At 43.4% G+C, this 17,058-nt stretch overlaps 1 protein-coding gene across 1 annotated transcript in view; it reads right to left on the bottom strand.

Moving 5' to 3' along the window:
* The window catches only part of E2F4 (E2F transcription factor 4), a 362,041-nt gene that overhangs the window by 136,382 nt on the left and 208,601 nt on the right, over window positions 1-17,058 (bottom strand). Inside the window, exons 4-5 of the mRNA XM_086947763.1 lie at window positions 7,997-8,040; window positions 7,474-7,535 (exon numbers count right to left, since the gene is read on the bottom strand). Coding sequence (XP_086803889.1) covers window positions 7,474-7,535; window positions 7,997-8,040 — 106 coding nt within the window. The remainder of the gene's footprint in view (window positions 1-7,473; window positions 7,536-7,996; window positions 8,041-17,058) is intronic.

The raw sequence follows: 17,058 nt of genomic DNA, 5'->3' as shown, positions 1-17,058 counted from the left end.
TGGGGCATACGCGGGCTACAAAATAAATTGGGAAACATCCAACCCATACCGGTACACCCAAACTTTGACCCAAGCGATAGTCCCAGACAACTTAAAATAGAAAAAGAAGGAATCACCTATTTGGGCTTGTACGTCTTCACGAGGAAAGTAGAGAGCCTTAATCGTAATATCCACAGGGTCATCTCAGAGTTTAATGAGGACGAGGAACGGTGTAAAACACTACCACTGACAGGAAAGCAGCAATGTATAAAATGATAACGCTATCGAAAATACTATGTGTCCTCCAAAACACATATCACTCACTTCCGGAAGAGGTCTTTACAAAGGTAGAGGAGACATTCTGAACATTTCTTTGGAACAGCGGCACACCTAGAGTGGCACCTAACACCCTACAACGAAGCCAATACAATGGGGGGACCCCTCCCAGACATTAGAGCTTACTACTGGGTGGCACATCTGATTGTAATCAATAATTGGGAATACCTGCCAGGAAACCAGCCCACATATGCCCTGGAACCCACCCAATTCAGTCCTACACACACACTACCTATATGAAGGCAAGGGTGTGAGGAAACTGCTGCCGGTGACGCAGGTGACTGTAGCCTCATAGGAAGGGGCAAAAATGCAGATGCGATGGAACAACCGAATAACACAGGAAACCCCATTGTGGGTAGGATCGCAAGTGAGGGAGTGCGCTGAGTTGTGAAGCTTTAGGTCATGGGGTATGCTGTGCATCTCAAAGATGGGGGATATACAGGAGGGCAAGGGCCTTATCACATTCACCTCCCTACAAAAGGAATTTGATCTGCACACAAAACAATATTACAAGTACCTCCAAATGGCACACGCTTTGAAAGCACAGTGGTTTGACACGGAGGATTTACCAGAGTATGCACCATTGGAAGGGTTACTTCTTATGGGGGAAATTGGTGATAAGGCAGTCTCATGGAATTACAGAACTCTTATTAACAACATGCCAGACACCGTAACAAGACTAAGGGCAAAGTGGGAAACAGAACTAGGACCCCTGGAGGATCTTGACAGGGAGAGGGCTCTGATGCATCCCAGAGAGATCGCCATCAACTCAAGCCTCCGCTTAATACAACTAAAAATACTCACAAGAGAATATTATGACAGAGTTCGCCAATACAACATTGGGAGAGCAGAAACTCCAGAATGCCGTAGCTGTAAGATGAAGAAGGGGACTTATCTGCACAAACTGTGGAAATGCCCTATTATCCAAAGGTATTGGAATACCCCAACGACAGAACTTAGTGAGATCCTGGGGAGACAATATCTTTGGACCCCAAATATGTGGTATTGGGAATAACCACAGAAGTAGATCTCTCTAGAGCCAAGCTACTTTTTGCAAATCTAGGCGTGAGGCACTGTGGGGGCACCGGAACCACCCACACTACAACTTTGGAGAGGGGGGATGGATCTGTACATGACAGCTGAGAAGGTGACGTATAAAGCTCACGAATGCCAGAGGAAATTTACCAAAATAGGGGGCCCCTGGATGCGATACTATGGAATCCCCACAGGGGAGGAAGAAACACTGACCCACGACGAGACACAAACCACAGTAGCGGGAACACTGGGGGAACCTTAGACATCACGGGGAAGAGAGTCCGGTCGGACGCATGACAGTCTGGTCTGTTCATAATCTATACCACTGTTTCATGTCAACCGCTATATGTTGTCCCTTTAAATACCAGTGACTCTGATGCTGTAACTGTACTTAATAGCAATAAAAACTGTTTAAAAAATAAAAAGCTGTGAAAGCACTCCAGCTTCAGATAATACTGTATACATTCCTGTTTCAAAATTGGGGGTGGTGCAGACTTGCGGATTTGGCCGGAGCCAGTGTCTGGTTCTTGAGCAAGTCCGGTTCTCACGGGAGACAGAGTATTTGAAGGGAACGCAGGGCAGGTTCTCGGGTTCTGAGGGGCTGATGGACACATCGGGATTCCGCTGGTGCAGGTCGAGGTTGGGAGAGGCCGGTAGCGCTGGGGACAAGGAAGTTGGTGTCCTCCTCTTCTTCCTTCAGCACAGCCCTCTGGTGGTCCTCCTTCTTGCTTGTCTGAGGATGCAAGGTTCGGGGTCTTAGTATTTAGGGGAGTTTCAGGCAGGTACAGCTCAGGACCAACGGGTCCCTTCCTTGGGGTGGATACACCTCCTATTATGCCACCTTCCAGTGGGAGGGGGCACAAGCCTCTCTCTGGTTGGCTGCCACCCCATCTTCAAGACGGCGGGGATGTGAGTTGTACTATGACTCCATCACCTGAGGTCTGGAGTTGGCAAAGGTGGGCACGCCTATCCTCATACCTAGTTGATTTTCCACTGTTTCTCCCTCCCAAAGTGGGGATTAGAACCAGTGGGGGTTAGTTGCTGGGAGCAGCAAAAGGCAGGGTCAGCTAACATAGGTGGCAAGCCTTTGCAGCTTCCCCGTCATGGACCCTGTCCATCCTGGTGGAGGATGCTTGGCACCTCTGCCCAGGAGGTGCTTTGTTTCAGTACCCCAAGAGCAGGAGGCTCTCGACCCAGGCATCCAGAAACATGTCTGGGGTGGCAGCTGGCAAGCAAGCACTCAGTCAGCACACTAGAGTTAGGTTGTTTATCAGGGGGCATCTCTAAAATGCCCCCTGAGTGCATTCATTTTATATTAAATCCAACACTGGCATCAGTGTGGGTTTTATGGTCTGAGAAGTTTGGTACCAAACCTCTCAGTCTTCAGTAAAGCCATCAAGGAGCTGTGGCGTTCGGGGTGCCAAACGCCACCCCATGGTCTAAAATGCCTTCACTGCACTTACAATATCTGTGAATGGCACAGGTACCGTAGGGGCCTGGGCCTAGGCCTCGTGCCACTGTACCCTCACCTGTGGTATAGTGCACCCTGCCTTAGGGCTGTAAGGTCTGCTAGAGGGATGACTGACCTATGCCACAGGCAGTGTTATGACGGAAATGGCACACAGACATGTGTGCCATGTCGACTTGTAGTTTTAGGGTCTTCCCCTGGCACTTAGACTGCACTGGCAGTGTGCATGGGTCAGTGGAAGAGTCTCCTATGGTAGCAAGATATATTCTTCAGCCCTCAGGACTTTCAATGGCTACAAGGCCCTTGGTGCCACTGGCACCTTTTACTTGGTAATTATAGGAAGGCCAGAGGCGTGCCAATGTGGGAGCAAAGGTACAGTTTTAGGGAAAGAACAGAGGCCCTGGGTACCTGATAAGCAGGAACCCAGGGCGCACTTAGTGAAGAAGCATCAAAAATCATGCAGAATGTTGGGGGCATCCATGCAAAAAGGGGCACTTTCCTACATTGACCAATTATGTGTGGAGCGTACATTGAGATTCAGGTATGAGCCAGCAAGAATTTAGGTATGCCCCATGTAGAAATGTATACTGGGTGTGCCAAAACTGGTATCAATAGAAACTGGTTTATGATTGATAGAGCTCATAGCTGCCAAACTAGGACTTCCCAGCACTGAATGAACCTGCTAACTTTCATAGTTGACCTGAAGATTATTCAGAAAAGCATGGTTTTAAATTTTTTCTTGAAAGCTGGCTAGTTTGGAATTAAATGCAATCGCAAAGGCAAGGAGTTCCATAGTTTAGCTGCTAGCACTACCAAGAAAAAAAGAATTCAAAGATCAAAAAAGAGAGTGGACATTCAGAAAAAGGAGGCCGTATTAGAGGATAGACTTAAATCAGGGCAAGAGAACAGGATGATTTGTGACCACATACCAAAAAGCATCAAGTCACATAAAAAAATCATCAACATGAATTGACACATACAGAACACAGGCACGCTTACATTGGACAAATCATTATTCTTGCATAAAAGAGGCATTAGCTTAAAGAGATTTTGGTACACACAAGAACTAGGTCACTCAATGGAGCCATGAATCCCACACCTGCCTTGTAGAATATACGTAAAATAATAGGTGGATACTCCTGCAAATACTGCAGTGTCTATAGCCTAACAGATCAATCTAAAACATCAGACCTGGCATAAAGAATCTATGGACACTCATAAGGAACACCAACCGTAACTCAACACAGGTGGTGTATGTGATCACCTGTCCATGCCTCTTAAGATATGTGGGCAAGAACGATGAGAAAAGTAAAAACTTGTATCTGCGAACACCCCAGTAATTTGAGGTGTAGACTGACCCCAACTAAGATGTCAAACCAATATAGATCTTTGAGGGACATACTGAAAAATATGTAATATGTGTGGTGCTTGTACAATTAGAGGCAAAGACAAAGATTCGAGAGTCAAGTACTTTCTGAAAAATAAAAGCGTTGGAGTTACAGACTGACAACCCACAGAGAAGGGTTAAATGATTAAATACTGTGGGGCTGGGGGGGGGGGGGGGGGGTTCTACAGAGATTACCTATCCTGAATCTAGAGAGGTGTAGCCACATTCAACACACATTGGAGATCTAAGCTGCATAACAATGCAGTGAGATGCGTCGAAAATACAGAAGATTAGTAAACAAAATGTTATTAAATAGAGTCTGAATTGATAAAGACAACACTTACAAATGTTGCACGGCGAGAACAACATAAGCTAATATGGTCCTCATTGAGAGGAATAATGATAATAGGAGCGTTCTAAAATATTTGCGTCCAGGTCCCTTAAATGGTCCATGATGTCTGGATTTCTAAAATTAATTACATTACGAAAATATTGTGTTAATATGAAACTCTTAAATTAAGACAGCCCTGATTTCAAAGCACACTGGATAAACAGGAATTACGAAGTGAGGTTAGGCTTCTTAATCACCATAGAAACCATTAGTATTTATTTTCACAGAAGTTTGAGCTATTTTCTAACAAACATGAGGTGGAGTGGCTAAAAAGAAGATGATAACGAGGAATAATGGGTGACGTCATCATGCTTCCGCACGCAGGTTGTACGCCAATCGTGATACGTAAGACCTGAGAGAATAGAAATAGCGCAGGAAAAACACCTACAAGCAACAATCAAGGTGCAATTGAGCCAAATAGATAAAACGCTGGGTGCAAATCCTGAAGACATAAGTTAAATAGGGCGCTCGGGGAGTATTACTTCGACAAAAAAACATGAGGCAACATGCCTTTAATGCGACATGTAAGTTTCTCCATCATTTTGTAATAATAAGTTTCTCCATCATTTTGTAATAATAAGGTCTGCCCGCTTCTAATGATCTCATGAGACACAGAGCTTAAACCAGTAAAAGTATTTCTATAGGTGAAGAAATTAAAAGATGTATGCTTATTGATAAGTGAAAGCACAAATATTGGATACGAATCTCCAAGATGTTTGCAAAGCTTGTGAAAAGGTTCTTTCACACAGTCTGTGCACAATTTCACCACACTGTTAGTTGTTGAGTGTGCAGTGCTCACCGAGAGACACACAAAAAGCACATACAGATATGAAATTATTAATGATAGCTCTTACCCAACAAATAGCCTACTGAAGAATACAAATAGTAGGTTTGTAGGTGTGGCATGCCTGAAAGTATGTATGGCATGAATGCAGTAGGAAACACACACACATAGTGGGATGGTATGAATAATACAAATAAACCCACATTGGAAGTATCTTGGGATCCATATTTGGTCCTTAAGAAAGCCAAACTATCCTTAGGGGCAGAACAAGTTGGTTGAAACACGTCAACCTGCAGATGTTTTCAGTAATGACCATCTTTTGCATGGTATTCCCCAGATCTGTGCCTACATTAACTGTTGGTCATAGGACTCTGTGCACTTTACTCTTGCTAACCATTGGTAAATTGCTTGTGCTCTCCATTTTAAACATAGTCAAATTGGCCTACCCCCAACTGGCATATTTAAATTGCTTGTACGTGCCTTGAATATTGTATTATATGTACTGAGGGCCTCTAAATTAATTTTACAAGTGGGCTGCAGCACTAATTGAGCATTTACTTGAAATGTTATTGTTGACTTAATTATACGTTTTCAACACTTAATTAAATGGTCCAACACTATTATTGATTAACTGTGGAATTATGTATCCCACTGGTAATCCCTGTTGTCAATATTTGTATAGGCCCCTGGTTCCAGGTGGTCATTGATTAGCCTCTGTGCTAGTTGAGGACTAACTTGAGATGTTCTTCGATGTTACACAAGGAACATTCCACAGCACTGGGAGGTGTGAGAGGGCAAAGAGGAATCTGCAGTTAACTAGGGTATCCCTCAAAATGCGCATCAACAAATTTAAGTAACTTGTTCCTCTGAATAATATTTCTTATCAAACATTCCTCACCTTAGAACATATACCAAAGCATTATCCTAAAAAAAGTGAAGGGACTATGGAGTAGGTTTTGATCAAACAGCCTTGCAGAACCGAGCAAACAAAGTACCCTTCCCGACAGACCTGGATTCAGGGCTCCTTTCAGGTCACAGACAATAGGCCCAGTCCTCTTCTGATCTTTTGCAGGAGCACAAAGATGTCTGAGGAGGTGCTTGGGGATGCCACAGTTATACCTTGCACTAACTAGTGGACGAGGGTGAGTTCTGGTGCCCTCACTGCAAACAGGCCCAAAATGCAATGTGCCAGGGCACTTCAAAAATGGCAAAAGTCTTCAGCCACACTAAACGTGGGCTCCTAGGGTTGGGGTGTGAACTATGGTAATCCTAGTGTCCTCCCACATCTAACACAAAAATACAGTTTAAGGCAGATACTGTACCCACAACAAACCTAGAATCAGAAGTCTGGTCGAACAATAGCAGGGTCTGCCTTGGTATCCTGCTCTCTCCCTTTCAAGTGCAATTCTTTCAGGGTAGTTTCAGACACATCAAGGAGCCGGGAGTTATTACTTTTCAAATACTTCTCTGCCAACCATACATTCTGCACACAGGCCTCCAAATATTATGCGCTCTCCCCTGTCTGCACTCGTTTAGGAGAATGTGTTCAACCGTTGCATGCGCACATGCCACTCTGCCATCCAGATATACATCACCAGTTCACAGCTGCCCTATTTCTTCTCTTCCCCATGCCTTGGACACAGTTTATATCTTGGTTTCACCATGGCATTGTTTGGTCTCCTGAGGACGTTGCGCTCCGGGCAGACTCTATTGTGCCGGGGCTCCTGCAGGGACCAGCCATAATCTCATGCCAGCACTTTGTGCACTCATCCACAGAAGAGGACTTTGAATGGATAGCAGTGGTGTCACTCTTTGTGCCACGAACGATCTAACAACCATCTCTCGCAGTAGATTTTTCCAGGGGGAGGGAGGTGATGGGGCAGGTGGATTCAAGGTCAAGGGTCAGTGGAGCCAACAGTTTTTAATGTCTCAACAAGCATCTCCCTGACTACACCCCAATCCTCTGCCTACGTTAGGTGAATTTGCAGCCTAGAACGCAAGGGCTAATTTGCCCCGATTCTTTTATCATTACCAGTTTAAAACTTGCGTTGTTGGCCGATTACCCCTACGTAAAACGTTTGAATATCACCTACCTCTGGAATTGGAACTTCTAAACGGGTGCCAGAAGGAGCTCGAATGGCTAAAAGCGTGTCCCCTAAAAGAGAAATTCAACATGAGTAATCCATTACCTAAAAGCAAAGGGTTATTTATCTATGCATAAACAGGAACACAGATTCTAAAGGGAAGAAATACCATAAATCTGAAGTTATTTCCTTTAAGAAGGGGCCATTCAAAGGAAAGGACAAGAATACATCTCAATCCCACCCATGATTTTTTTTTAAATACTTACAGAATTCTGCCCATTTAGTGCAGCACTTTTACCCAAGAGTTTTCATACTAGCACACATCATTTCTGCAGACCCAAAACATTCAAGGCATAAATAGAAACTGCTAGACAAGGGTCCAAAGCTCTCCCCCATCCAGATTTCCATAAGGTTATTAACGACCTTCCCAGAAACAGTCATGTAACTAAAAAGACCTTTGAGGAAACCATGTTCCATTACAATGCACACTATCCATCACATTAAAACTTCAAGGGATGTACATTTCACTCACCTTTGAAGCACATGCAGATGTCCTCATGGGTCACATATGACAGCGTTCATGAAGTTAAGGATACTGACATATGTTGTTACTAATGAAGGTGACAACAGCAAAAAAAGACCTATTGATTTGTGCACAAGTCACTGGTCAGTTACTTGTTTTGCAAGTGGTGGGAAGCCCAATATGTACAATCTCTTAACAACCATCGCCAGACAGTGTGAATTTGCTTCCTTCCATGTGGATGGTTTACATGGCAATTTCAGCTTTTTACTGCTTTCTAGTGCTGTAAATAAAAGGTGTTCATAATGCCCTATTTAACCTATCGATCAAAAAAGGAAGACTGCTAAGCTGACTAAGTAGAGAAGTAATTTTGTGACTTCCAAGTTAAGTACATATCTCAATACAGAAGTACATATCTCAATAATGAGAGAAGAGTTTCACACCAGGGACTTAGCCTCATTTATACTACAGCAGAAAGTGCTGTGGGAGTTGGTGAAAGAGACTTCAGAGCAAAACTGCAATATTAGCCTCTTTAGTGAGTATCTGTTCTAGTTAAGAAAGCTTGTTTCCCAATATTAGAAGAAATACATTTCTGGTTTTACACAAAGTTTGTCTACCTTGTCACCGTGAAGGAGAACAATTTGAGAAAGTAAGTGAATTTAAGTAAGAGTGGAGAAGTGTGGCTCAAGTAGTTGGAGCGGCAGACCCTGATGCAGAGGTCTGGCCCGGACCAGGGTTCAATTCCCCGCCTCGGCGGGTCTTGGGCTCAAATTTCCCCGGACCTGACAATTATCACCTCGGTGCCTATTCCAATCATGGAGTCCCACTCTGTAACTCTGGGCAATAGCTTGCTTAATCTCCACAACGGCCCCTCGCAGCGGGATGCCTGGCTTTCACCTTGGGGATGCCCAGTAATGGGTTATCTCGCAGGGGAATACCAGGACGGGTTCCCTAAGCAAGCGCTGGGACGCTTTCGGGCAGCCATGCACTCTACAAATCAAAAATTTCATTTCATTCATTCATTTCATTCAAGTACTAGCAACATATGTTGTCCTTCCAATATGAAAAAGGACTATCCTCGCTTAGGAGCAGGACTGACATTTTTAGTTAAAAACTGTAAAATCTTGTAAACAAGTAAATGCTCTGCACACAAAGGACATTAGCAGAAACAAACTAAAGAGTTTAGATCATCTTTATTTAGCAGGTTTTCCTGAGTGAAAGAATCTAAACAGAGATTCTACATATTACAAGCTATTACATGTACAATGTTTTCGCTTATTACAACTTTCGTCTCATTCGTAATCAGCACAGTTTGAATGAGACCGCAGAACATTTAAACTTGCTGATCTGTCTCAAGAATGTAAGATACGGGGGCCAGGAAAAGTAAACAAAAGAGTTAATTTTCAGGTGTTTTACGAATAAGAGGTGGGTAAGTTCTGCTCCTCGGCTGGGCACTAAGGCAATCCAGAATCTGGAACCCTAGGCGCCCAAAGATTATCCTCAGTGCTTTATCATCAAAGAAAGGGCTAAGAGTTCGAGGGAACAATCAACAAATAACAAAAGATAAGACATTTGCGTATATTAATATCTACTGAAATATGTCCTGGCTGCAAAAACGAAGGCAGTGTTAGTTTCAAACAGGAATCAGCATGCATAAGGAAAACATTACTCACGTTGTTACCATATATTCTTAGTGTGTAGTTGCAAGTTATTTTCGAATCACAAAACCTTTTGCGACTCCATCCATAGACCACAATGCACTAAAATGAAGACTCCACTTCAGATACTTTCTTGTTCAGCGGTTGAGTAGTGTCAATGGAGTGTAATGTTAAAGACAAGGAAACCAGGGTACTTTCAGCCTCATGTAGGGAGCATATAATACCTTAAAGACTCTTATTAGTGGTATTTTACAACTGACTGTGCTTTTAGTATATTACTGTTGCAGATTAATGTTATCTATACCTCATTCTGTATTACCATGTAAACAGTGAGGTCCAACAGAGGGGTCCAACATTGGATCATTAGAAAAAATTGTAACTGGCAATTAACAACATTGTTGTTATAATTCTTATGTCATCATATTAAGAAAGCCAACAATTTGCTTTTATAAAGTCTGGTGGTGTTACCTTTTTGGCAAAAATAACATTTTAAAATTACTAGGAATCCTTTTAACCTTTGATAAATGGTAAGGCTGTATTTGATTTTGGAGGGTAATCGCCAAATGGTAAAAGCTGTAATCAGTTGTTTACAATCTTTTGGGGACATAACTTAGCGTTGCTGCTTTTTGTACAAACTGCACTTTAAAATTACTAGCAACTTTTTCTTAAGTTTCGCAAAGTGGAAAAGTTGTACCCAATTCTCTGGGACTATTGTCATGATTTTAATTATAAAAGTTTTCATTAACTGATCAATAACATTCATTCATTCATTCAATGTTGAAGACAAAGATATTGTGAACTGTTGACTGTAGAACAAATGAAGATGAAAAGGACATCTGAGTTCATCGCTGGCTTCTGTGGGAGGGTAGGCATATGTGAATCTACAGTACTACATGCTATGAATAGATTGTTACAGAAAACATATTTTCCAATTGTAGCATGCGTTGCTGTAGATAAATATGTTCTGCTTAGAATATAAAGCATTTTCTCCCCAAAGTGGTGCCTAGCGAACAGATGATAGTCTGGCCACCTAAATCCTGTTGGTGGGCTTAGACATCCAACACAGTTAACGCTAGTAATTCTACTTCCGGGGTACCTCGTCTTTATGTTTAAAATGACGATAGAATCACTACTACACATCGAGGATTTACCCTAGGACCCGACGTGGGACTTCTTTTCTCATGACCATCAAAAATTGGATTTTAATCACAATGTTTGACTAATAACTTGAAAATGTACAGAATAATAGTTGATATCGTGATGTTGGAATGTAAAGACTAGCCTTGAGAAAGCCCTGGCTCTATCAGCCACATAGGGCGAAACACGTGTCTGCTGTTTACTTTCCCTAAAATTTGCTCTAAGAAAAAACAAAAACGAGTGAAATGATCATAACAATGTGGTGAATAAAAAGAACTACTTTCACTCAAATCAACCAGGATTTAGGTGCGTTATTTGAACCAGTAATTATCTTTCGACACTAATACTCCTTTGGAAAGGAGGAACACCTGCTCACAACCCTTCCCCCAACTGTTTATTCAAGGCTGTAAAGGTCCAGAGCCTTGAGTAAAAGTTCCTCCGATACCACTAGGTATTCATTTCCAGCATCAGGATCTCTGGGCCGCTCACTTTTCTCTCGACATCCAACACAGTTAAGTTTAGTAAACCTGTTTGGTGTTGACCATAGATGTCTGAAAAGGAATGTTTCCCAAAAAGGCAATAGTGGAGCCTTTTTTACATGTAGAATTTGCTTTTGGAGACGCAGTCCGTGTGGACTTGATTTTGGCATATTAGGTTTGAATGGATTTGACAATCAGCTTAGCAATGCCAGCTTTAGAGAAGGGTTATCCGGTATGAGGCTTAGGAAAAGCTATTTAAAAAAGTGGTTTGTTTTGCATATGTGCTTGTTCTGTCTATATAGTACGAGTGCCCTTTTAACATGCAATGTGTTTAAAGGCCTCTCCACTACAGAGTCTGAATGCAGGATGAAGGGCAGCTTGATTATTTGGTTGATATGAAACTGAGAGACCACCTTTGGTAGAAATTTAGGATTAGTTCTAAGGATCACCCTATCATTATTGTATTGTGATTGCATTTATATATCACTTACTACCCCTGATGAGGCGTCAAAGCGCTTTTTCGGCGAGTGGCACGCTACTCCGGGACCCATAGAGAATTAGTGTTGAATTAGTATAGTGAAACATGCAAGTACATTTTAAGTGGTGGATAGGTTTAGTCAGTTATTTGGATTTGGAATGATAGTAAAAGGATAAAGGAGGAAAAAAGGTTTGTATTTATATAGTGCTTGTTACCCCTGATGGGGTGTTGAAACATGCTATTCATGAAGCCCATAAAGGATTAGTGGTGAATTAATATGGTGAAATATGAAAGTAATTTCAGTGGTGGATATTAGTCAGTTATTTGGAGTGAGAAGGATAGCGGAGGGATAAAAGGGGAAGAAAGGTTTGCATTCATATAGCACTTGTTACCCCTGATGGATGTTGAAGTGCTTTTCTGGCGAGTAGCATGCCACTCCGGAACTCATAAAGGATTAGTGTTGAAAATTAGTATAGTAAAATATGAAGTAATTTGAGTAGTGGATATGTTATTCAGTTATTTGGGTAGAGAAGGGTAGGTGGCGGGATAGTGAAGGGAAAGAGGTTTGTATTTATATAGCGCTTGCTACCCCTGATGGGCTTTGAAGCGCAAGTAGCTCGCTACTCTGGAACCCATCAGGATTAGTGTTGAATTAGTATGGTGAAACATGAAAGTCATTTTAGTGGTGGATATGTTACCTATTTATTTGGATTGAGAAGGGTGGGGAAGGGGTAGAGAAGAGTTTACAAAGGTTTGTTTTGGGGATCATTATAGTAAAAGAGGTGTAAGATGATGCAAGGAGGGGAAGAGTAGGAGAGAGTCTAGAAAGGGTTATTTTGGGGGTCATAGTAGTGGTATGGGGTTTGGGGATAAATGAAAGAGTGGATGTAGAGGATATATTGAGCGAAGTATAGGCTGAGAAATAGGGAAGTGCATTGGAAATGCTAAATTAGAAGAAAGTGATAAATATATAGATCCATGAAAACATTGAAAGTATATAGATGCATAATGGAGGTATGTATAGTGGGCAGCATTTCTGACCCTGGTCAGTCTCGACCAGGCTCAAACAGGCAACTGCCCTCGTCCTCTCCGGCCTCAACAGGCTCAAACAGGCAACTCCCCTTGTCTTCTCCGCCCTTAACAGGCTCAAACAGGCAACTGCCCTTGTCCTCTCCGCCCTTAGCATTGACGCCCTGGCTGAGACGCCCTAAGCCTGGCCTTTTATGGCCCTAGTAATCAGGTGACCCCGTCAGCCAATGGGAACCCTAGTCCTAACACTAATCACAACACTAGCCCTAGCAATCTAGAACCAATAGGAGACCAGAACCTTACAGCCAATCTTAGCCCTAGTCCAAGCACTCAATCAGCTAAAAAAAACTAATCTCCACGTACAATAGAGGCCCTAGCCCTACCAGTAGTCCCACCCCAAGTCCAAGCAACCAATAGCACAGGAAGCCCTAGTCCCTACTTCCAATAGAAAGCCTAGCCCTACTCTTAGTCCCACAACCAGTCCAGCAACCAATCACACCAGAAGCTCTAATCGCTACTTCCAATTAAACGTCTAACCCTAGCCTTAGTCCCACCCTATTCCCAACAACCAATAACACAGGAAACCCTAGTCCCTACTTCCAATAGAAATCCTAACCCTAGCCCTAGTCCCAAACCTAGATTGATTGAATCACAGACCCAGAAACCAATCAGAACACTCAAATAACCCTAATCCAATAGAAACATCAGATACAACCACCAATCAGTGTACACATGTACGAAACAATATCAGACCATAAAAGGTCCCAGCGACCTCAGACAAGGTTTGCTGGCCAGCGAGTTGGAAGCTGCTTTTCCAGTTCAGAATTTCCTAGGAGACAGACAGGTTCAATCCACACTTTGGACTTCTGCAGGTAAAGGCCTCACTAACTTGAAATCTAATACTGTTTGAATAAAAACTTTACTCCCTCTACTGGCCAAAAAACGAAGTGCAAAGTCCATAGTCAACACAGTTTACACAGAAGCACCCTCTGATGTAGAATATCTCTGTTGCTGGGGGGGAAGCAGGGGGGCTGGTTTCACTGGCTTGTGAACACAAAATGGTGTCTGGGGTGCACTGTTTTAACATACAGGTCTTGGCACAGAGCAAATGAGAAATTTGGAGGGAAAACTGAAAGTCATCAGCAATGAGAGGGAAAAAACTACAGAGTTTGGACTGCAAATCCCACAATTCAACCGTTAAATGGAAGCAATAATGGGCAGTGAAAAAACACAAGTTTAAAACACAAAACAGGTGATAAAATATCCAATCACAGGCAGGTTAAAACTACAATTTTTAAACTGTAACAACCACAGGCAAAGACAGAAATCACAGAAAGGGAAAATCGATTTTTTTTAAACTTCTGTTTTGGGGATGAACCTTGATAAAGGATTTCTATATGGTCAATGCCTATAGGTCACTGATGTGTCGCAAAGAAGTGATGGCCACCTTCCAAGATGTATGCCACAGGAATGTAGGGGTTCAAAAGGTGGGCCAATTAGCCTTGTAAGGACATTATTCATAAAGCTGCAGTACTATGAGGTATGACTTGACGTCCTCCATGAGGTATTTTAAAAAATTTAAAAGGTGATAAAGTTTCTGTTTTGTATGTATGCTGCAACTGTTTCTAAATATAAAAGGATGCAAGTTCAGGCTAATCCAGGTTCTTGGAAATGCAAGCAGTAACATATAATATCCTGCACAGAGACTTTAAGGGCGGGGGGGGTGGGGTGTGGGGGGAGATTGATTTGCATGCCGATGCAGTAGTGGACTGTTTCCATATGGCTGCATAACAGTAACATGTGGCGAGTTCATGCACCTTGCAGGATTTGAATACACCCCTCTGGGAGTTTGAGGTAATCAAGGTTTAGCCAGATTTCTAGATTGAGTTGACTCGAGTCCATCCTCAGCAGTGGTTTCTCAAGTGGCCTCACTTACATCTCGTGGAGCATTGAGTACCAAGGTTGCCTGGTCCACAATGATGCTGCCAGGATGAGGATCATGGACACTTGCCTAATTTTTCACTACATACAGAATTAAAGGAAAAGAGAGAAAAGCGTAAGCAAATCTCCCAGACCAATTCAGCCACAGTACATTATCCATGAACTGGTTACCTAGAAGGCAACGTTTTCGCATTTTACGTTTTTGAGGGTGGCAAACAGATCGATGGTCGGAGTGCTCCATTGAAGGAAGTGTCTTTGAAGAGGTGTTGGCTTCAGCTGCTTTTTGTGGACTTGTTGATGCGCCCTGCTTAGCAGGTCCACAAAGTGGTTTGTCCATGTTCGACAAATGCTCTGCTAAGAGCGGGATGTTGCTGCAAATAGCATTGTGTATATCTCCTGCACAAGTGGAAGCAGGTGGAGTAAAGGGGTCCACCCCCTTTTGGATGTAATACATGGCTGTCATGCTCTTCTTTAGAAAGACTTTTTGCCTAAAATGGGCTTAGCGAGGGATCTTAGGGCTAGATGGATGGTCAAGAGTTCCTGGTAGTTGAAATGGCATCCCTGAAGTTGTGGGCTGAAGGCACCCTTGAACAGTCATGTAATTGGGGTGAGCTCCCCCATCCCATAAGAGAGGCGACTGTGGTAACAGGACACCATTTGAGAGAGCACGGAGGTCTGGCCTTTAGCAATACCAGCTACTTCCATTCACCCTCCACACCAACTGCCTTGTGAAGCACTTTTGCAATACAGGAAGTCATTATACCCTACTGCCTCCGGCTTCCTGTTTTGCAGAGGACAAAGTCTCTACAAAACAGGAAGCAGCTTTTTGGAATGCCATCATCTTACGTTGGCTGGGGTGAGTCTTCCCTGTGAGGGCATTTATGATCAACCCTAAGAAGGGTTGGGTCTGTTGAGGCTGAAGATTAATTTTAGTGGTGATGGTGAACCCTAGGATGTGGAGAAAGGACACAGCCGAGTGTGTGCTAGGCATTGCCCTTGATCAGTCAGTCGCTGAGGTTTCAGAAAGACGTGAATAATGTTTCTGTAGCCATAACCCCCAGGGAACACTTTGTGAACACCCATGGGGCCACAGAGACTTCAAAGGCCAGACCTTTAAAATGACAGAGTTATCCACTTTCCACAAAGCGCAAGTAGTGGTGGTGAGATTGATGCATGGGGGAAGTGCAAACAGGAGTATTAGGTTGAGCACCACTGAGAAGTTCCCTCGTTGGAATGTGATGACATACTGATGGGTGGTGATGTGGAAGCTCTCAGGCAGGATGTACTGATTTAGCTGCATGAAGAATAGGTTCAACCCTAAAAGACTCAGTTCTTCTTGGGTATTTAGCAGCAGAGAGAGTACACACCTTTGCCGTGCTAATGTGGGTACACCAGCTTGATGGCACCCTCAGGGAGTAGTGCCTGCACTTTCTGCTTTAGCTGCCAGAGATAAAGGAGGTGATGATTTGCTGCCAAGACAGAATGCCTGGTGAGGAAGTCTAGGCAGTACCTGTGCTGTACAATGGAGCGCACCCACTTGTCAGAGGCAATTTTCTCCGATTTGGGGAGGAAACTCCTTTGTCTTACCCTAACAGGTGTCGTTTGGTCAGAGGAGAATAGTGGGAAGATCACTTGTTGAAGACAGAGGTGCTCTAATTGGTGCCGCCTCTCCCCGTATATCGCCTGTTGCCCCTGTATCCACTCTGCCAAGTATCTTGGCAGTCGGCATGTCTTGAAAGGGCTGCTGCTGGGATTGGTAGCCCTGTCTCTGGGTACATATCTTTCCTGTGGACTGGAGGAACGTGTTTAATAGGCTCCTTCATTTCCTCCCAATGTGGAGTGGCATACCGGGAAAGCAACCGGACAGAGTTGGCGATTCAGCAGGTTGTAGCAACCCTCACAGGCTTCTATGCAGAATTAATCTTCAACTCGCCTTCTCTAAGAGATGGGGATTTTTCCTAGGTGACTTTGCCAAGGGACACAGCCTTGCTGTGTGGATTACAAGGGAGTCTGGGGAACCAGATCTTGTATGGATACTGAAACATTCAGGAGCAGGCTTGAAGTTCTTCTCCAAGCGTGGATTAGCCACTATCTTTCACTGGTTCTTTACAGTTTTCAGCATGCTCTTAAGCACACAGGGAGATTCTGTATTGACATCTGTGCTGGACGTTTCTACAGAGAGGTTGTCTTCCCCTTGGGCCACATGAATCTTAATGCTGTGGTTCTGTACCTCCCTTTGGATTACCGCATGGTAGGCAGTTGTGCTGTCTGATGGGGAATCCTTTGCGAGGGAAGGGTCTAGGTCATCAGGAGGATCAGCTCTGTAGTCTTCCCACATGTCCTCACCCTCCC

The sequence above is a fragment of the Lissotriton vulgaris genome, chromosome 12 (assembly GCF_964263255.1).
Source record: "Lissotriton vulgaris chromosome 12, aLisVul1.2, whole genome shotgun sequence".
In the NCBI taxonomy this organism is placed as follows: Eukaryota; Metazoa; Chordata; class Amphibia; order Caudata; family Salamandridae; genus Lissotriton; species Lissotriton vulgaris.
Note: the sequence above shows the minus strand (reverse complement) of the source record. Positions and strands in the feature narration are given on the sequence as shown.